At 44.9% G+C, this 20618-nt stretch overlaps 1 protein-coding gene across 1 annotated transcript in view; it reads right to left on the bottom strand.

Annotated features, from left to right (window-relative positions):
- The window catches only part of ABCA2 (ATP binding cassette subfamily A member 2), a 693258-nt gene that overhangs the window by 172709 nt on the left and 499931 nt on the right, over positions 1 to 20618 (bottom strand). Inside the window, exons 28-29 of the mRNA XM_078642051.1 lie at positions 11537 to 11743; positions 9013 to 9115 (exon numbers count right to left, since the gene is read on the bottom strand). Coding sequence (XP_078498177.1) covers positions 9013 to 9115; positions 11537 to 11743 — 310 coding nt within the window. The remainder of the gene's footprint in view (positions 1 to 9012; positions 9116 to 11536; positions 11744 to 20618) is intronic.

Raw genomic sequence — 20618 nt, 5'->3', positions numbered from 1 at the left:
CCTAAAAGTGACCTTGTCGCGCAGTGGAAGTTGAAACCAATATGCGGGCACCACAAATGTGGCAATTGTGTGTCGTGTTCCACTACACTAGAAGGTGACACATTCACAAATAATGGCATTAGATGGAAGCATGAATGCTTCACTAATTGCAAGACTCGCAATGTCGTCTATGCGGTGGTTTGCCCATGCAACAGAGTGTATATAGGCAAAACGAACCAGGCCATCAATGCTAGAATTACCCAGCATCGATCTCGTCTAAAGAAAAAAGTTCTGACTGCCCCTATGGTGGAACACTTTATCAGTAAGGATCACTCTGAGAACGATCTCAGGTGGACCACACTGGTTTGGATTGACCCCAAACATTATCAAGACGTTGACGCAATGTTGTTGCGCAAGGAGGCTTACTTAATCCTCAAGTTTGACAGTCAATCAGAGCATTTTCAATCAATCAGAGCATTTGTATAGCGCACTACTCACCCGGAGGGTCTCAAGGCGCTGGGGGGGGGGGGGGTCCGCTACTGCTTGAATAGCCAGGTCTTGAGCTGCTTCCTGAAGGCGAGGTGGTCCTGGGTCAGGCGGAGGTGGGTCGGCAGGGAGTTCCAAGTCTTGGCGGCCAGGTAGGAGAAGGACCTTCCTCCTGTGGTGGCTCTTCGGATGCGGGGGACGGCGGCGAGGGCGTGGCTGGTCGATCGAAGCTGGCGCGTGGGAGCGTAGAAGTTGAGGCGGCTGTTGAGGTATCCTGGTCCTTGGTTGTGTAGGGCTTTGTGTGCGTGGGTGAGGAGCCGGAAGGTGATTCTCTTGTTGACCGGGAGCCAGTGCAGGTCTCTCAGGTGTCCGGAGATGTGGCTTCGGCGGGGGATGTCCAGGATGAGTCGTGCTGAGGTGTTCTGGATCCGCTGGAGTCTCTTCTGGAGTTTGGCGGTGGTTCCAGCGTAGAGGGAGTTGCCGTAGTCCAGACGGCTGGTAACGAGGGCCTGGGTGACCGTCTTCCTGGTCTCGGTGGGGATCCATCGGAAGATCTTGCGTAGCATTCGCAGGATGTGGAAGCACGACGAGGAGACGGCGTTGACTTGTCTGGTCATGGAGAGGGAGGAGTCCAGGATGAAGCCCAGGTTGCGTGCGTGGTCAGTTGGTTTGGGTGCGCTGCCCAGGGCGGGGGGCCACCAGGAGTCGTCCCAGGCGGAGGGTGAGGATCCCAGGATGAGGACTTCCGTCTTGTCTGAGTTCAGTTTCAGGCGGCTGTTCGACATCCATTTGGCTACTTCTGTCATCCCTTCGTGCAGGTTGGCTCTGGCGGTGGCGGGGTCGTTAGTGAGGGAGAGGATCAGCTGGGTGTCGTCGGCGTAGGAGATGATGTTCAGGTTGTGCTGGCGTGCGATGGCTGCGAGGGGGCTCATGTAGACGTTGAAGAGAGTTGGGCTGAGCGAGGAGCCTTGAGGAACGCCGCAGATGACTTCGGTGGCCTCGGATCTGAACGGGGGGAGGCGGACTCTCTGTGTCCTTCCGGTGAGGAAGGAGGTGATCCACTCCAGTGCCTTCTCCTGGATTCCGACGTTGCTGAGGCGCTGCACTAGGGTGCGGTGGCAGACAGTGTCGAAGGCCGCGGAGAGGTCCAGGAGGATGAGGGCCGCTGTTTCTCCGTTGTCGAGCAGGGCTCAGATGTCGTCTGTGGCTGCGATCAGGGCGGTCTCGGTGCTGTGGTTGGCCCGGAAGCCAGACTGCGAGAGGTCGAGGGATCCGTTCGTCTCGAGGAAGGCGGCCAGTTGCTTGTTGACGGTCTTCTCGATGACTTTGGCCGGAAACGGGAGCAGCGAGATGGGGCGGTAGTTCTTGAGGTCGGTGGGGTCTGCTGATAGTTTCTTGAGTAGAGCGCTGAGTTCGGCGTGCTTCCAGCTCTCCGGGAAGGTGGCGATGTCGAAGGAGGTGTTGATGATGTCCCGCAGGTGGGGTGCGATGACAGCGTCGGCCTTGTTGAAGACGTGGTGAGGGCAGGGGTCTGTCGGAGATCCGGAGTGGATGGAGTTCATCGTGCGGATGGTGTCTTCGGTGCTGATCGGGGTCCAGGCGCGGAGGGTGGTGGTGGGGGGCGGTGGTTCGGTCGTGGCGTGCGTTGGTTGAGTGCTGAAGCTGTTGTGTATGTCCGCGATCTTGTTGTGGAAGTAGGAGGCGAGGGAGTTGCAGAGGTCTTGCGAAGGGGTGATGTCGTTTCCAGCGTTGGGGTTGGAGAGCTCTTTCACGATGTTGAAGAGTTCCTTGCTGTTGTGTGCGTTGTTGTCCAGTCGTTCCTTGAATGCGGTTTTCTTGGTGGCGCGGATCAGCTGGTGGTGTTTTCGGGTGGCGAGCTTGAGGGCAGTCATGTTGTCTGGTGTTGGGTCTGTGCGCCAGGTTTTCTCGAGGGCTCTGCAGTTCTTCTTGGAGCTCTTGAGTTCGTCGTTAAACCATGGGGCTTTCTTGCTGCCGGGTCTGCTCGGCGGGGTCTTCAGCGGGGCGAGTTCGTCTGCGCAGTCGCTGATCCATTTCGTGAGGTTGGTGGCTGCTTGACTGGGGTTCGTTGTGCTGGTGGGAGGGTTCTTGCTCAAGGACGTAGTGAGCTGGTCTGCCGTGATCTTGTTCCAGCTTCTGCGGGGAGCCTGTTGCTGGTGATGGTGGAGCGTGGTCCTTCTGAAGCTGAAGTGGACGCAGCTGTGGTCCGTCCATTGGAGTCCCGTGGTGTGGCTGAAGGCGATGTCCTTGCTGGTGTTAATAAGGGTCTGAATAGCCTCAGCGAAATAAACAGGGCATAAAACATTTGCCTGTTTTTGTGAAATTACAGGTCCCAGAGTGCATCATAATCTGTGCTTGACAACCCCGGTGAAATACACAGTGCATACAACAATCGCTTATTTAAACCACAGGTCCCAGAGTGCATTAGAATCTCTTCCGAATTCTGATTGGTCCTACACCGATCACATGATCCGGGATTCCCAAACCGGCAATGCCACGACATCCACAAACTTAAGTGTGTCGGTTTGGAGTGAGGACACTAAGCGGAGGTTCATGAACAATTGCGGTAAGCTTGAGACCCGCCAACTAGATCTGCCAGCAGATCGGTCCTCGATACCGTTTGGAATGAGAAAGGACTATGCGCAACAGGGCGCTAACACCTTTCTCTCCTTACTCCCCCAGATTTGCGAAGCTAGACTGTGTCGGACGATCACGTCCTAAGAAACAGAATCCCCATTTTTTGAAAACCGCGGACCGGTGTTCAAGTAAGTTCCTTTCTAGTGGCCGTGATCACTGGTGCGCCATCGAGCGAGCAGTGGATCTAAACACGCTCCCTCTTCTGTCTGTTTTTTCAGAAATGACATGAGCACAACCCCAAATGCTGAAAGACATCGGCACAACTTGCGATAGTGTTCAAGAATAGTGCAGGTAATAAACACTTGATGAATATCCATGTGTAAATACGGTTTCGCCTACCAGACTTGACTAAATCTCACTCTGTTGCAGCGTAAACTGAACGGCATAGACGACATTTTCATGTAAATAGGAGCGACTGTGGGCAGAATATTACAAGGTACGCTTTATTCTGTCACTAAACTAGTTGCGTGAGGAGTGGCTAGAGGACCCACTTTTTGACAAACATTCTGTTTTGTTCTTCATTTTAAACAGTTCCCACGGATTAGAATCATACTGCCCTGACGAGAATCCAGCAATTCATTAATCTGGATTCGAAACGCGTCGGCATCCCCCTTCTTTTTTTCACTGGCCAGTTGGCCAATGTTAATGATGCTAAAATGAGCAATGTTCCTGATATTCAATTGATTACATAAGGTTCAGGACCTGGGAGTTGAACTTGTTTGAAATAACATTCTTGTCTCTCTCTTTTTTCTGTAAAAAGTTTTTCTTTTATGTATGGTCAAATTGTCCATGTTATTCAACTGTTTTCGTGGTGAAATGTGTTTACGGTAAAAGTCATTTTTTGTCATCTTTTGTTGAAAACGTCAATTATTTGTTGTTTCACTGTATATATGTACAAATTGTTTTTCGAAAGTGTGTATGGCTATGACATGAAGTTGATAGCAGTCTTAGGTCTGCTTTTTGAATACCTTTTTAATGAATTGAATACTAATTGAAAAACATAAACTGTTGTTTGGGTAAACTAATAAACTATTGTTTACTCGTACATGAATCTGTGAGTACCGTAATGAGTTTGGAGGCATAGGCAAATATTTCTAGTTCATAGTAGTGAGGCCCTGCCTACCCTCCTTCCCACTGGGCCCAGCCACCCTTGTTTTTTCTGCATATTGGTGTACAGCGCATTGCATTAATCTAATTTGGATAGCACAAGGGCAGTGAAAATGGTCTTCTGACGCTCCTTGATAAACGATCGGACACAAATTTGTCCAAAGCAGTAAATTCTTCCCTTTTCGACAAAAAGGATTTTAAGAGAGCGAGCGCCACTCCCTTGATTCCCAAGGAGTGGAGACGATCAATCTAAAAGTCATGATTGACCCTGTCGAAAGGTGCCAAGAGAGCCAAAAACATCAAGACTGTTTCCTCCTATGTCCAGGCTAGATATTATGTTCTCAGGTGCTACAATCCAGGTGGACTCCGTGCTGTGCTTGCTCCTAAAGACGAATTTAGTGGGGTCAAGCAAGTAATTGGTGTTTTTGAAAGAAGCCAGTGCTTGATTCATGACCTTTTCAATTATGTTGGCCAGGAATGACAGGTAAGATATGGACCGATATGTGCTATGGTCTGAAGGGGAAAGGTTTGCCTTTTTTTACTAGAGGCAGGATAGATGCTTTTTTCCAAGCCGTAGGAAAGTAGCCAGATCTAAACATTCAATTTAAGCTATCGGCCAGATGCACTGATATAGTTTTAGGAACCACTTGTATTATTTTCGGAGAACATGGGTCCAAAGGGGAGCCCAACTTAAAAGACTTGATGAAGCTGAGCACCTGATCTGCAGTAAGTGGTAAGAAGGAAGCTAATGTTTCCAGCTTGGAGAGAGTGGAGACCTCACCATCAGACCATAATATCGAAGAGGAGTTCGCTGCGAAAATGTTGTAAACCTCTCTAAACTTGGCATGAAAAAACAAAACCAGAGTGTTACAGAAAGATCGCGTTAGTATTATTATCAGGAATGTTAGCAGGTTTTTTTGCTGTCTTAAAGAGTTCTTTAGTTGGCTCTTTAGAAGTGGAGGAGTGGAGTCCGAAGCGGAGTAATAGCAGAAACGAAGGCCAGAGCAATCTGAGTGGGACAGAGAAGGCGGAAAGAGCCAGATTAATCTGAGTGGGACTGAAGGTGGAAAGAGCCAGATCAATATGAGTGGGACTGAGAAGGTGAAAAAGAGAAAGACAGGAACTGGTGATGGAGCAAGAATTTGCACGTTACGCGACTTGCTTGTACTCATGAACCTCGAATAACTATAATGCATTAACTCAACATGTTCGTCTTACTAATTTCCCCGTTATTTTGACATTTGGGTGTCCCAGAGACGCTTGCCTATGTGTTTACTAAAACGTAATAACGCTTGCCACTACAGATGGCCGCTGCTTTGCGGGAAGTTAGTCTGCGCATGCGTTGGTCACACTCACGTGACGTGACGTACTCGCAGTTCTGGTGGGAAATGTTTGCTCATGCGCAATACAGCTAATATGGCCGCTTTGTCTTCTCATATGCTCTGTGCTTGCAAAGCTGCTTTTGCAAAGTTGTTTGTTCTGCATTCACCCTAACGCTATAGTTATTATAAAGTAAGGGGTATAGAGTAGCTATTCATGGTATACAGTGTATTCACTTTTTCTGTATTTCTAAATTGTTTTCTCTTACTTTTCATGTATCGTTTTATTTGGGGCCCGAGGAACACTCGTGATTCCATATTGAACAGCCTTTCTGCGCATGACAGTCTTCTGCCGGTGGCATTGAAAACTTGCCAACCAGAAATCCCAGCCAAGATGTGCCTGGGAAGATGCACCTTCGCCTAGCAGAAGAAGCTGAATTGTTTTCAATGTATCATAATTCATAGATGTACTATTGTAATAAGAGAGTTAGGTCATGGGAACCCCAAATTCAAATAGGCGGTCCCAGATCATGTAAATGTAGGCTTGTAGAAATTAAATGTGATTGGTGTGTTGACCTATCCTACTTGAGTACCAATCGAAATTGGGGATTCTTACACTTGCAACATTTGGGGGGTGGTACACTGACCCGAAAACAGTATAACTAGCCTAGGTTTAGCTAGAGAAATTGTCCGACTTGTCCGAATAGCTGACCTGTCACTGACCCAACGCACTAAATAGGTGACTGATACAGAGGGCTGCGGAGCACTCTGTCTGTAATTTCCATAGACTCAAGCGGGGTTTTGGAAACCTTAAGTGCTGGCGGAGCACTTTGCTGGTGAATTCGATAACCCAATCGGGGTTCTGACTGATAGCTGCAGAGAGGGTGGAGCGCAGGCGTTGCTTCCGAACTGCGGGTGCTGGTCTTACCTTGGTGGTCCTGTCCTGATCCTAATCTGGGTTTCCTGTCCTGTCCTGGGGTGTCCCTTCTGCACCTGCTGTCCTATTGGTGACTGTCCTTCTTTGGGGTTTCTCCAGTCCTTAACGGACCCATGGCCAGGGTTGGTCTTCACACCATACTAGGTAAATATAGTGCTGAAAAGTCTACTCTGCAAAATTCTATGTTTCTTTCTTTTGCTTCAATAAAGTCATACTCATGCATATTTGATTTCCATGCTTTCTGCAAACCATTTAATGAAAGGTCATACATTAACGTTGTTATTTTAGCATGTTCCTATTTTTCCCTTCCTTTAAGTTCAATTCTCTATTCTGTTCATGAAAATAGATGTGTTTTATCTCTACCTTTTAAGCGGACTAAATGATGGTCCTGAAACTCTAACGTGTTCCACTTTTTCCCTTCCCATAGGTATATGTTATCTTAGAGCTCATGTATTTCAAACACAAAGTTCTTTTCCATTCCCATATATCAAGGTATATTTTAACTGTGATATTCTAGTATGTTCCGAAATCTTTCCCGTCTTTAGTTATTTCCACGTAAAGTCTAAACTCTGAGATTTCTGATTAGCATGTTCCCTGTTCTTACCTTCCTTTAGACTCATAAATGGTTTGCCTGATTTATTTCCTTTATGAATACGTGCTCTTTGTAATCTTAGTTATAGATTGCTTACTTACTGTAAATCTTATGTTCTCGGAATCTGATGAAGTTTAGATAAAGGTTTTAAAACTTTCTTCGAGTCTGTGGTCATTATATGAGTGCAAAGAAAAATTACTACAGTTGGTATTTTGTTGTCTGCCTTTCTTTTACAGCTAGCCCCCTGATCCATTGTGATCATAGGTACCCGTAACGGTGGATTGGTAAGTCGGGTACAGTAGGAATAAAATAGGAAGGAACAAGGGATACTGGTAGTAGAGTGTAAGGTTACCCGATTAATAAATATGATAAATTGAAATTTATGGGCCCGACACGTATGTGGTAAAATTGTTGGTCGGGTGACCTGCGCGCTCTATCACTGGCACAAAGAGTGCCATCTCCCTGATGGGCAACAGAGGAAGAGGACACAGCTAGAGAACAACTCCAACTAATTATAGACCTACCAATAGGAAACACTTAATACATGTGTGACTAGTCTGTCCATGGTGGGGATGGCGGGGACAAGAGACGGACAATACATATGGCTGCAGTATACAGTGTCAGTATCAAAATGTCCTTGCAGAGAATATATCAATATTTCACCTGTCAACAAGCATACTAGAAAAAGTGGTCCATTTGTGACATCTATAACATCATAGATTATGGCACTGGATATTCTTTACTTCTTATTTTTTTGTGTATTTCACAAATATGGAACAAGCATATATGACAGCTGAGCAGTTTACAGATATCAAGCATACAAAGTGATTTGTACAGGTTATACAAGTTCGGGCGGGAGGTACTTAACATTTTGAAGCGCACAGCCATACCTGTAATGGGCATGTACATGCATTTTTACATATATTATTGAAAACGTATAAAGCTGTTTGCATGAATAGTCTCTAGATTCCACAATTACACAGGCAGCATGGACCTTGGAGGCTATTGCTCAACGTAGGAGAAGGTTGATTGGAGGACTAGAGTAGACGTATGTTGGTAGGATGTACGCATTGAGGGTCTCTGGAAGTTGTAAGTAAAAAAACTACAGAAGAGGGGGACATTTGTCTCTCTCCAGAACACTAGAAGAGAGAAAGAGGACCAATCTTTGTTTCGTAGTGGGATCATTTCACAGAAAAGGGTAGAAGGGTGACAAATGCTGTTGTCACGTCTTCTCTTTGCCTGGTTTGGGGATGTCAAGAATTATTTGGCTTGTGCTGCACGTGGAATGAACTGGAAATGCCAGAGTGATAGGTAAAAAATGTTATGGTGTTTTATCTTGCATAGATTATGCATAAACACGTGAATGGAATACAGGATTAAAAAGTGAGCCAGCTCCCTCAGGGGTGGGGTAATGTGATGATGTATTTTCAAGCAATCCGGTATGCAGCACTATTCAGGCAACTTTAAGTGGCAGATCTTCTCAAGTTGCTTGATTTCATGTCAACAGTGACATCACCACTCTGTAATTTGTGATGTTATGTGGAATCTCCTCTGTAAAGATGTTACTTGTGCATTACATGGGTGGCTGTCCATTAATTTTAAATAAGGAATTTCAATAGTTTATAGGTTTTTAATTGCAACAGTAAAATTCATTCAAGCAAAGTGTTCTGGGAATTTCAATCACTTTTTAATAACATTAGTTAGATACGGATTCTTTTTGCATACCATCCCAAAACTATTTTGAGTAACTTTGTGTGATTTTCCAATGGTATACATTTCCAGGTTCTCTTATTTTGCCTCTAACTCCACCAATAATATCTGCTGGGCTTAGTGTGTGTCCTTCCTTAATGCCCTATGCCTCTTATTTCAGCCCTAGTAACCATGACACTTACATAAGTTCCCTCTTTCTCTGCCAGAAATGCCGGCGTGACACTTACCTGTAATCAGACCGCTCCTCATTAGCGTAGGGTATGAAATTTCCCTTGGGCTGCGTGTAGTTGTGATACTGAGATGGCGTCAGAATCAATGGAGGAAGGTCTCCTGGTAAGACAAGAGGTTCGGATTAGGGTGAAGTAGTTAGAACCCCCCCTAAAAAACCTTAAGAAAGTTGCTCTCAAACAGTGATCATAAAGGGGAACATTTGGCTAGTCAAAGAAGCAGCCATAATATGTGACAAGTAAGAGCCTCTAACATTGTTGAAGTGTATTTGAGGAAGTTGTAGCTTGCCCTTGTGATACCTATGGGTGTGCATATCTTAGGTTTAACTCAATCGAACCTTGAAAACATGAGTATCGGTCTTAAATTTATTACTAGCGTCACCTGGAAGCAACATCTATGTAAGCACCCAGCAGCATCTTTGTGGCTCCAGTGGTAAGTGTGACTTGTGTATCTGCAGCAGTGAAATGAGCAGAAATGTACAGTGCATGTGCGCTTGATCAGAAGGTGATTCTCAACCACAAATGTTCTCTAATGCACATTTTGTGCAACTCCAAAATGTTGGTTGTATAATGGAAAGCAGTAAAAACATAGCACGCCTTTACAATGCAGTTTTTACCCCACATTATTTAGCACGCATATGCTTTTACCTCGCATGCAACTGCCACACACCTTTAGTCTAACCAAGGTAAGTATTAGTAAGGTAAGTTTAAATATATATACATACATCTATGTAAATGTAAATGTAAATGTTTTTGAGCTTGTAAAGCGCACTGCTACCCGTCCATAGGTTTCCTGGCGCTGTATAACTCTGGGGAACCCGTCCTGGCTTTCCCTGTGGGATGGTCCCTTGCTGGGAGTCCCCAAGGTGGAGCCAGGCATCCTCGGAATTGGTGGGGCCGTTGTGGAGATTAGGCAAGCTAATGCCCAGAGTTGCCGAGTGGAACCCCTGATTAGAGTAAGCTCCGAAGCGAGAATTATCGAGTCCGCTGACCAAGGTACACGACCCTGCCGCGACGGGAATTGAACCCTGGTCCCGGGCCGACTTCTGCTCTCGGGCCTGCCGCCTCTAACCAGTGAGCCACACTACTCCACATATATTCATATTAATTTTTTTATCTCTGGGGGGGGGGAAGCACCAATATTTACCTTAAATGCATGGTAAAGGCGTGCTGGTAAAGGCCTTTACGTGGGAATAACTTGCGTGGTAATAAATGTGTGGTAAAGGTATTGCGATGTAAAAATCAAGTTGTAAAGACTGTTTCCCCAACTTTTAGGACTATTTTGCATAGTCCAACCACAGTCCAATTAGCAAATGACTTTGAAATAATATCAGATCTCCACATCGCCAATTCACTTGAAGGTCCTTTAAGTGCTGAAGCAGACTTTGGGAATCACATCCGGCATAGTTTTCCATCTGCGAAAGTGTAATGAAAGTCTGAGACTCTTGGCTAACGACACCTCTCTTCCTGCAGAAGGGTGATGCGTATGTAAGACCCCCTTTCGACAGAGGGGGGTCGACACGACAACTTTTAAGCCACACAGCTACTTTTTCTGCTACACAAGAGACACATGCCAGCTTCCAATTCGGGTACATGCCAGTTTAGTCAGTGTTTGCACAGGAATTTCCTTTTTTAAATATCGGCCATACTTCAGGGAATCTGCCCTAGTGTGCCCAAATCTACAACCGACTTGCTCTCATCTGTCCCATTTGCAGAGTCATTCTCTCACCTAAGTGTTCCTGCCTATCATTTGTGCTCTTAATAGGGCGCATAGTTGGTTCAAGGTGTATGGTGCACTGTGCAATGACATTCACTCTTGCACGGATAAGGAACAACTTGGGAACTTAAAAATTGAAGCAAACATTTTCAGGCTTTTAACCTTAAAACAATTTGCCATTTTAAATGGTATATTATTGCCAAAAAAAATCTCAGGTGAATCTAATATCAGGCCAAAGATGTCCAGCTAGTTCCACATAGCTAAAACAAAAATGAATTCACTGAACTATTTAGTTAACTGGGGTTTCAATTATAAAGAATTATTCCTGTATACATCTACGTTGTTTCCACATCTGCATCCTGTAGAATTCCGTACTAATCATCACCTCATCAACGCCAAGAATGTATATTTTGAGAAACCAGAAAAAGAAATCTAGAAAAACATGAATAATGCGTGTAAGGTCTTAAACCCTACTTCAATTGGTTACACAAATCCACTGAATAATATATTACCTATATTTATCCGGAAACGGTGATCGATCGTTTTTGTTAAGCTGGAACGCCAAGGGCGTACAACTGCATCTCCCAGATACACATGTATCAATCCAAAAGAGTAAGCATTAGTTAAAGGTGGCTTCAAAGTGCGGCATGCTAAATAGGTACTGTTCACTGTGTACATTTTATATTTTTACAACAGGCATGCATTCCTGCACACTTCCAGCTTAGCAGAATATTTATAAAACATGTAAGACCACTGAGGTAGCCACATCCAAGGAAGTGTAAATGTCAAAGGGGAAGAAAAACCTACCTATCTCAGGCACTGAGAGGGCCACTGTCATCGCTACACAGACGAAGAAGGCAGGCAGGAGGATCTGGGAGAAGAGAGCCTTGGTGTTGCGCTTAGCGCAATGGAACCGCTTTACGATCAAGCCATGGAACTGTCGCAGCTTGAGCCAAGAGCCCTCCAGTTTGTAGCTTCCTTGCCCGTTATTCACTTCCTCTTCTGCTTCCTGGTCTGTACAGACAAAAACAAAAAGAGTATACATGTATAAAAACACAATGACATATTGAAGCACTAATAATGGTACCATAGACGTTGCTGCCGCCTAAGGCTGTAAAAAGGGTCATTGCGTTCCTTTATACACTTTGAATAACAGCTCATACAACTGAGTTAACAAGTAAAACATGCAGGACTCTGCAATGAAAGCATAAAGATGGGGGAAGAAACTGATGGAGCTAGAATGTACAGAGAAACTGAGCCAGAAGGAAAAACAAATTGATGGAGAAATTGATCCTTAGGGGAAAACAGAAATTGATGGAGAGGAGGTACCAGGAGGAAAGACTGGAAATGATGGAGACACTGAGCTTGAGGGAGGCAACAGTAGAGGATAGACGACACAGAGCGGGGGGCAGAGCTGAAGGGAGGGAGGAAACCAAGACCGGCGTAAAAGGAAGTGGCAGCGAAAACAGACCAGCATTGGTAAAACTAACTTCGGGAGAGGATCTTCACCATAAAACACACAAACTATGACTGGGCTAAATAGTGGGAAAGAGAAAGGGAGGGATCCAGAAACAAAGCAAGAGTGAGAAACAAAGGAGGACTTGGGAAATCTGAGTGACAATGAGTGGGCAGAGAGAAACTGAATTAAGGAGAGAGCGAAACCAACCAAAGAAGAGAACTAGAGCACAGGTGGGAAAATAGAACAGGGTGAAATGGGGTACTGGAGAGAAACCGGGTCCGATAAAGACACTGAATGGTGTCAGAAAGCAAGCCAGGTGAGAGAGGGTTGGGGCAATCTATGGGGTAAAACTGCACTAGTGGGGAGGAGGAAACCAAACAGAGATGGGAGCCTAGCATGAAGGTGCAAGGAATTAAGCTAGAATGTTTACATAAACTGTGCCAGAGGGTTACCACATATGCGAACAAGTGTAACCATGATAAAAAGAAGAAACTGAAAGGGAAGAAGAAATATACCATGACAGAATAACAGTGAATGAGGTCGAACTGCGGTGGGAGGACAAGACGGAGGGTGTAACAGGGGTGCAGGTTAAAACAGGGCGAGAACAAGTGAGAAAAACACCAGTGAGTGTGAAAGAAGAGTGAAGAAGAAAGACAAACTAATAAAGAAAGTCCCAGAGAAACAAAAACAACGGCTAAAGACCAAAGAGCTAGAGAGTAAAGCAGCAACTAAAACGAAGAAGCAAGAAAGTATAAAGATCAAAAAGAATGTAGGCAGAAATATAGAGAAAAAAAGTGTAAGGGAGCAACAATGATAATGAACAAGAAGAAAATGTAAAAGAAAGAAAGAAAATGAATGTGAAATAATAACAGCACGAGAAATAGAAAACAGTTTATAAAGGAGGAGAATGAGTTCCACAGTGAGAAAGAGAACTAGTGAAAAAGGAGAAATGATGACAAGGAAACAGTGCGAAAAATAAAAACAAATAGCTCGTGTAACCTGCAAGAGAAAGGCATTAAATAAGACCAAATACATTTTTTTAAACGAGCATAAGAAACAGACAGCACAAGGAAAAGTCAATAAGAATAAACAAAAGACAAAATTTAGGAAGTGAAAAAATAAGGACAGGAAAAAACACTGTTAAGAAATGAAGATTTGTAATATAAATTGGAAAAAATAAATACAGTACAGGAAAGGCATGAGATTAGGAAAAGACGTACTTACAAGTAACAAAAAATGCAAGAAAATAAAGTAAATAAAGAGGTGGAAATAGTTAAAAGAAGTAGGAAGCAACACAAGCAAAAAGAAAAGGTGAAGTAAATGGAAGAAATGGATGAAAGCAGGATGACGAAAATAATGTGAAAGAGGCAAGGGAGGGATCAACATATTCAAGGAAAAAACAGAGGTAGAAGTAAAAGAGAGGTATTAAGAGAAGTAATAGAAAAAGAGCAGCAATAGATTAAAAAGGGCGGAGTATGAGTTCTTAGCACGTAATGTTTTTTCTGGTTACAAAAGAGGCATAAACATCACAATATACAAATGTAATATGTATTCGTCCAAAACTTCAAAGTCTTTGGGAGGACAGAAATAGTGTGAGGTTTGCAATGGCTACTTAAAAAAAACAAGCATTTACAATGCCATAGGTCTCGCAATGACATTATTTTGAGCTATTGGCATTGCAAATTACATTTTTTTTTTTATTCATTTCTAAGAAACAAAGAAATTGCTCTAATGCAAAATGGCAATAGCTAACTTTTTTGTAACTGCGAAATCCATCCCATTGCATTTGTACTAGTGTGTGTTATCGGTATTGTAAATGGTACTGGTCCTTTTGCTAGAGGAAGGGTACACAAGCATTTGAAATGCAATAGGTTTCGAAATCTATCCCATTGCATTTGTACTAGTGTGTGTTATCGGTATTGTAAATGGTACTGGTCCTTTTGCTAAGAGGAAGGGTACACAAGCATTTGAAATGCAATAGGTTTCGAAATCTATCCCATTGCATTTGTACTAGTGTGTGTTATCGGTATTGTAAATGGTACTGGTCCTTTTGCTAAGAGGAAGGGTACACAAGCATTTGAAATGCAATAGGTTTCGAAATCTATCCCATTGCATTTGTACTAGTGTGTGTTATCGGTATTGTAAATGGTACTGGTCCTTTTGCTAAGAGGAAGGGTACACAAGCATTTGAAATGCAATAGGTTTCGAAATCTATCCCATTGCATTTGTACTAGTGTGTGTTATCGGTATTGTAAATGGTACTGGTCCTTTTGCTAAGAGGAAGGGTACACAAGCATTTGAAATGCAATAGGTTTCGAAATCTATCCCATTGCATTTGTACTAGTGTGTGTTATCGGTATTGTAAATGGTACTGGTCCTTTTGCTAAGAGGAAGGGTACACAAGCATTTGAAATGCAATAGGTTTCGAAATCTATCCCATTGCATTTGTACTAGTGTGTGTTATCGGTATTGTAAATGGTACTGGTCCTTTTGCTAGAGGAAGGGTACACAAGCATTTGAAATGCAATAGGTTTCGAAATCTATCCCATTGCATTTGTACTAGTGTGTGTTATCGGTATTGTAAATGGTACTGGTCCTTTTGCTAGAGGAAGGGTACACAAGCATTTGAAATGCAATAGGTTTCGAAATCTATCCCATTGCATTTGTACTAGTGTGTGTTATCGGTATTGTAAATGGTACTGGTCATTTTGCTAAGAGGAAGGGTACACAAGCATTTGAAATGCAATAGGTTTCGAAATCTATCCCATTGCATTTGTACTAGTGTGTGTTATCGGTATTGTAAATGGTACTGGTCCTTTTGCTAAGAGGAAGGGTACACAAGCATTTGAAATGCAATAGGTTTCGAAATCTATCCCATTGCATTTGTACTAGTGTGTGTTATCGGTATTGTAAATGGTACTGGTCCTTTTGCTAAGAGGAAGGGTACACAAGCATTTGAAATGCAATAGGTTTCGAAATCTATCCCATTGCATTTGTACTAGTGTGTGTTATCGGTATTGTAAATGGTACTGGTCCTTTTGCTAAGAGGAAGGGTACACACGCATTTGAAATGCAATAGGTTTCGAAATCTATCCCATTGCATTTGTACTAGTGTGTGTTATCGGTATTGTAAATGGTACTGGTCATTTTGCTAAGAGGAAGGGTACACAAGCATTTGAAATGCAATAGGTTTCGAAATCTATCCCATTGCATTTGTACTAGTGTGTGTTATCGGTATTGTAAATGGTACTGGTCCTTTTGCTAAGAGGAAGGGTACACAAGCATTTGAAATGCAATAGGTTTCAAAATCTATCCCATTGCATTTGTACTAGTGTGAGCTATTGGCATTGTAAATGGCAATGTCTTTTATTCATTTGTTTAAAAAACCTGCAATAATAAAATACATTGTCATTTACAATACGAATATGGTAAAATTTCGAAAATGCAAGACCTATTGCTATGCCAATGCTTGTTTGCCAATGTACAGGGGGACATGACTGTATAATATTCGTTGTTGTATTGCTAGATGTACAGGATTTGTATACCTAGACGTGTGGCATGCAAGGCGCCATCAAGCACTGAGGGCAGTACATGAGTCATGGACAGATGATTAGTAAACATCTGGCACAGCTATTGCACCGTTTAACTATTGCCTCAACATTGCACGTCCAGCACGACAGGCACCTGATGGCTTCCACGTGTGTCCCTCAAAGAACCAAGAAACCGGTGGGGTGTGTGTGTGTGCAGAGCTGTGTGCGTGGGGCGTGTGTCTGTGTGTGCAGAGCTGTGTGCTGTGATTCAGGTCTGAAGTAGGGCGTGTGTCTGTGTGTGCAGAGCTGTGTGCTGTTATTCAGGTCTGAAGTAGGGTGTGTGTCTGTGTGCAGAGCTGTGTGCCGCAGGGCATGGAGGAGGTGTTCTGACAGACCTGCCCCTGCCTCAGTACTGGAACAACAGATTGCCTTATGGCGGGATTGGAATAATCCGAGGGTTGGAGTATCAGCTGGTGACACTGATCACGACTAAGGTGCGTCTGCAGAGCCATGCACAGTGTTGGGTGCGGTGGGAGAACAATACAAATGATGCAGTTCAGGTCTGAGGTGCACTGAGAGTGAATGTAAGGCTTGCTAGTAGAATAAAAGAAAAAGGTCTCATTTATGGAATGGGGTGCATTATCAGAGCTGCTTGTCATTCGAGGTAAGACTGCGGTGCACTGGTGAAGTGGTGTACGGTGGATGGACAGTGGGTGAACATTGCTGCTGCGGGTCAGGGCTCAGAGGCATCAAGTGAGCTGCTACTGCTGATCCACAGCAAGAATAGCAGGCTCTCAGGAGAGTCACTGTACTGTGCAGTGGGTGAATGCCACTGACGCTGCAGGCATTTGCTAAGGTGCACGTTCAGAGCAGCTGCTGTTGACCCCAGGTGAGGGAGGGGAGGGAAAGGGTGCTGCAGGTCAGGACTGAAGTACATCAAAGCATTTACCATGGCCTTACAATAAATGGATACTGGTATGTAAATACCACAGCAAGGCCAAACGTGCTTTCTGGGTGGACTGAGTGCATTATTCATAGAGCACTTCATACCCCTGGCGAGACTGCGAAGCACTACGTTTCCTATCGAGTTCCAGGGCACCCTTCGAAGCCCAGGCTGACAAGTGTGTTTCTAGAACGGCAACATGAAGCATGTTGCTTGGAAAACGTGATGCAGGCGTAGTTCGCCTAATGTTACTGTGCATAATGTGTTGCTGAGCACGTAGGAGTAGACACCGCTCCACATGCAGTTACTTACCTACTTTAAGTTGGAGAGTATACAATTCAGAGGCAGCCTTTGAAGGGCATCAGTTGGATCCACTGGAGCATTTGGAGCCTCTGGTGCCTCAAAAAGACGCAAAGACGGGCAATGCAAGCCATCAAGGGCGAGTGGAAGAGGACCAGCCCTTTTCAAGGTATGATTAAACCACCGAGAGAGCAGTATGTAGTCCGCTCGGGGGCTATAGAGGAACAGCTACCTCGATGCACACACAGGGTGAACTATTATCACGCCTCAAGCTCTATAAAGCCACCACTATAAATTTATGGCACAGAAGGAGGGTTTAAATAGGACTGGAGGGCTTTGTTGGGTGGCCTGGTATGACCACGGCCAGTTAAGTGACCCAGCCAACCCTCTAATCTGGGCCTGTATTAATGAGGGAGAGCAGGGGAGACGAGATATGGTGAATCGGGATGATCGTTCGGGTGGAAAAGACAGGGATCTTGTTGGTTCGAACAATTCCCATTCCTATGTTGCTCCACTGTAGACCCTGAGACCACCTAATATGGATGGTTGTATAAATGACCATTCCTCGAATGCCACTCCTGTATGAACTTCGGTGTGTACATCATAATCAATGGAAGATTGCAACGCTCAAAAGGCAGCGCCTTTTTCACCCACTTAGCAGCTTTTATACTCCTATATCATAAAAGTTTAAAGAACTTTGAATATATTCAGTTTGAAGATGGAAAGTATTCTGCATGTGCAACAATGACATTCCAAACACTTTTCTTCTATACAAAAGTATACCAGCAGCTCTACACCTGCCACAATACAGTCTGAGCAGTCTTTACCACATGCTCAACATTGAAACCATTCTCTCACAGGCTACACTACCCTCAAGCTCTCTATAAAAAAGAAACTTCTAGATCAAATGTTATTACCAAGTCTGCGCATCGGGTGCAACAACACAGCAGCCACGTTCTAAGTCGTCATTGGTCATAAACAAAACATTGCATACTTTTTTTTACTGCTTATTTCACTACTTGTGTGAATTAATTTACACATTACAGGCTTTTTTTCTCAAAACAACTAATGTCAAAGGGGAAATCAAAATATTAAAGTGGCACAAATATACCGCACCCCGTTTTAATGGCAACCATGAATCTTAAAGTGCCTCATACTGAGACACCTACATGGAAAATCTACACGGAATAATAAATACTTCTGCAGGGATGTAAGGTGCTTCAAAAGGCCCTGTAGTATTTATGCAGGGTACATGCACATCAATTTGAGCAGCAGCTTTAAAAACAATACTATAATATGCAGAAAAATGCGTGCAGCACTGTAGATTTTACTTTACCTATTTTACTGGGACAAGGGCTAAATACAATTGCAATACTGCTGGCCATTTATTATAGGTGAACTACAACTTAAACAGGCTCTGCTTAATTCGTTCGGTTTTATTTCATAGGAAATCTTTGTATTCGCGACTGCACTCGCGTCCCAATGTATAAAAACATCAAACTAGCTAAAGAATGCCAGATAACGCACGCTAATTAGAAACAGATGGCCCCCCTAAAGATAAGAAATTGCTTCACGGCGACCGTGACGCAGGCGACCCAGTCTGGATGGGCCGTCCAAAAGGGAGAAAGGTTAGTGATCAAAAAGCATCCTGTTTAATGGGAAGCCAGCGTTTTGCATAAACGCTGACGCGACCCAATGAAAATGATGGGTGGGGCTTGAAGTGCCCTTCTAAAATCTCCTCTCTCACTATGTCTCGCTAAGCAAGCAGCGCATGCGCTGCAACACTCGGTGAGGCCTAAAAAAGATAGCGCTTACTCCTTTGAAACTAACGCACAATTTACTACTTGTGTAACGATATATCTGTAAGAGACATTAGTTAGTATTAGATTCCTTACCTTAGAATATCCCCAGGCGTCAGACTGGATCCGGAAATTTTTGCATAGCAGTACCCTTGCGCGTCGGTAGGCGTCGTCTGCGGCTCCACGTCCGTCGTCGGCGCCGTGATGACGTCGTCGGAGTACTTAGACGCCGCCTCCGCGTGCAGACGTCAGTTCTTAGACACAGCTTTTCCGCGCCAGAAACGCAGAGCCATGTTAAAAACCAACACTGGTGCCATTGAAACTAGGGCCCTGAAAGGGGACAACCCTAACCCTAGATATTGGTTCGCAGAACGGGGAGGATGGGTGGGTCGGTAAGGAATCTAATACTAACTAATGTCTCTTACAGATATATCGTTACACAAGTAGTAACTTGTGCATCTGAAAGAGACACGTTAGTATTAGATTCCTTACCTTAGAATAGATACCCCAGCAATACCAACCCCGGTGGTGGGTCTGCGAACCAATAATCACACCAGAAAGTCCTGGAGGACGGAACGGCCAAAGAAGCCATCCCTCTGGACTTGGCTGTCTAGGCAGTAGTGACTTGCAAACGTGTGCAGCGATGCCCACGTAGCTGCCTGACAGATGTCTTGTAAGGGCACACCCCTGCCCAGGGCAGTGGTAGCCGCCGTCGCTCGGGTAGAATGAGCCCGCAGTCCAACAGGGGGCTCCTTCCTAGCCAAGGAGTAGCATGCCTGGATACACAGGATGATCCACCGGGAGATGGTCCTCTTGTGCACCGCTTTCCCCTTCTTCGCGCCCACGTAACCAACAAAGAGTTGGTCATCCACCCGGAACTGGCGTGTGCGATCCAAGTAGAATGAGAGCGCACGTTTTGGGTCCAGACGGTGGAGCCGCTCTTCCTCTTTAGAGGGATGCGGTGGCGGGAAGAAGGTTGGCAAGGTGATAGACTGCCCGATGTGGAAGTCCGTGACAACCTTGGGCAGGAAAGAAGGTTTGGTACGCAGCACCACTTTGTCCGGATGGACAGAAAGGAAAGGTGGAGTACAAGAAAGGGCCTGGAGCTCACTCACTCTCCTGGCAGAGGTGATGGCAACCAGGAAAGCAGTCTTCAAAGTCAGAAGGCGAAGAGGACAGTTGTGAAGTGGCTCAAAGGGAGCGCACATCAGAAACGTAAGAACCAGGTTCAAGTCCCACTGAGGCATCACAAACGGAACAGGAGGAAACGTGTGTGTGATGCCCTTAAGAAATCTATTTACAATAGGGGACTTGAATAAAGAAGGTTGATCAGGCAGCCTGAGAAAGGCTGAAAGGGCAGAAAGGTAGCCCTTGATAGTGCCCAGAGCAGAGCCCTGCTGGGCAAGAGAAAGAAGGAAGAGAAGGACCTCAGAAAGAGGGGCATTGAGGGGATCCACAGCCTTTGCTGTGCACCATGCCAAAAATCTGTTCCACCTGCAGGCGTATACCGACTTCGTGGAGGGACGCCTGGCTGCCAGAATGATGTTACAAACTTCAGGAGGCAAGTCAAATGGCCTCAACTGTCGCCGCTCAATCTCCAAGCATGGAGGTGGAGACTGGACAGGTTCGGGTGGAGGACCGTCCCCTGCTGCTGCGACAGAAGGTCCTCCTGAAGAGGCAGACGAACCGGGGGATCGACTGACAGACTGAGTAGCTCTGGATACCAGTACCTTCTCGCCCAGTCTGGAGCCACAAGGATGACTTGGGCCCGGTCGCGCTTGATCTTCTTCAGCACTCTGGGCAGAAGTGGTATAGGCGGAAAGGCGTACAACAGACCGCAACTCCACTCGCGACGAAA

This window comes from Lissotriton helveticus, chromosome 5_1 (assembly GCF_964261635.1).
Source record: "Lissotriton helveticus chromosome 5_1, aLisHel1.1, whole genome shotgun sequence".
NCBI classification, from domain to species: domain Eukaryota; kingdom Metazoa; phylum Chordata; class Amphibia; order Caudata; family Salamandridae; genus Lissotriton; species Lissotriton helveticus.
This window is presented reverse-complemented; position numbering and strand designations above follow the sequence as displayed.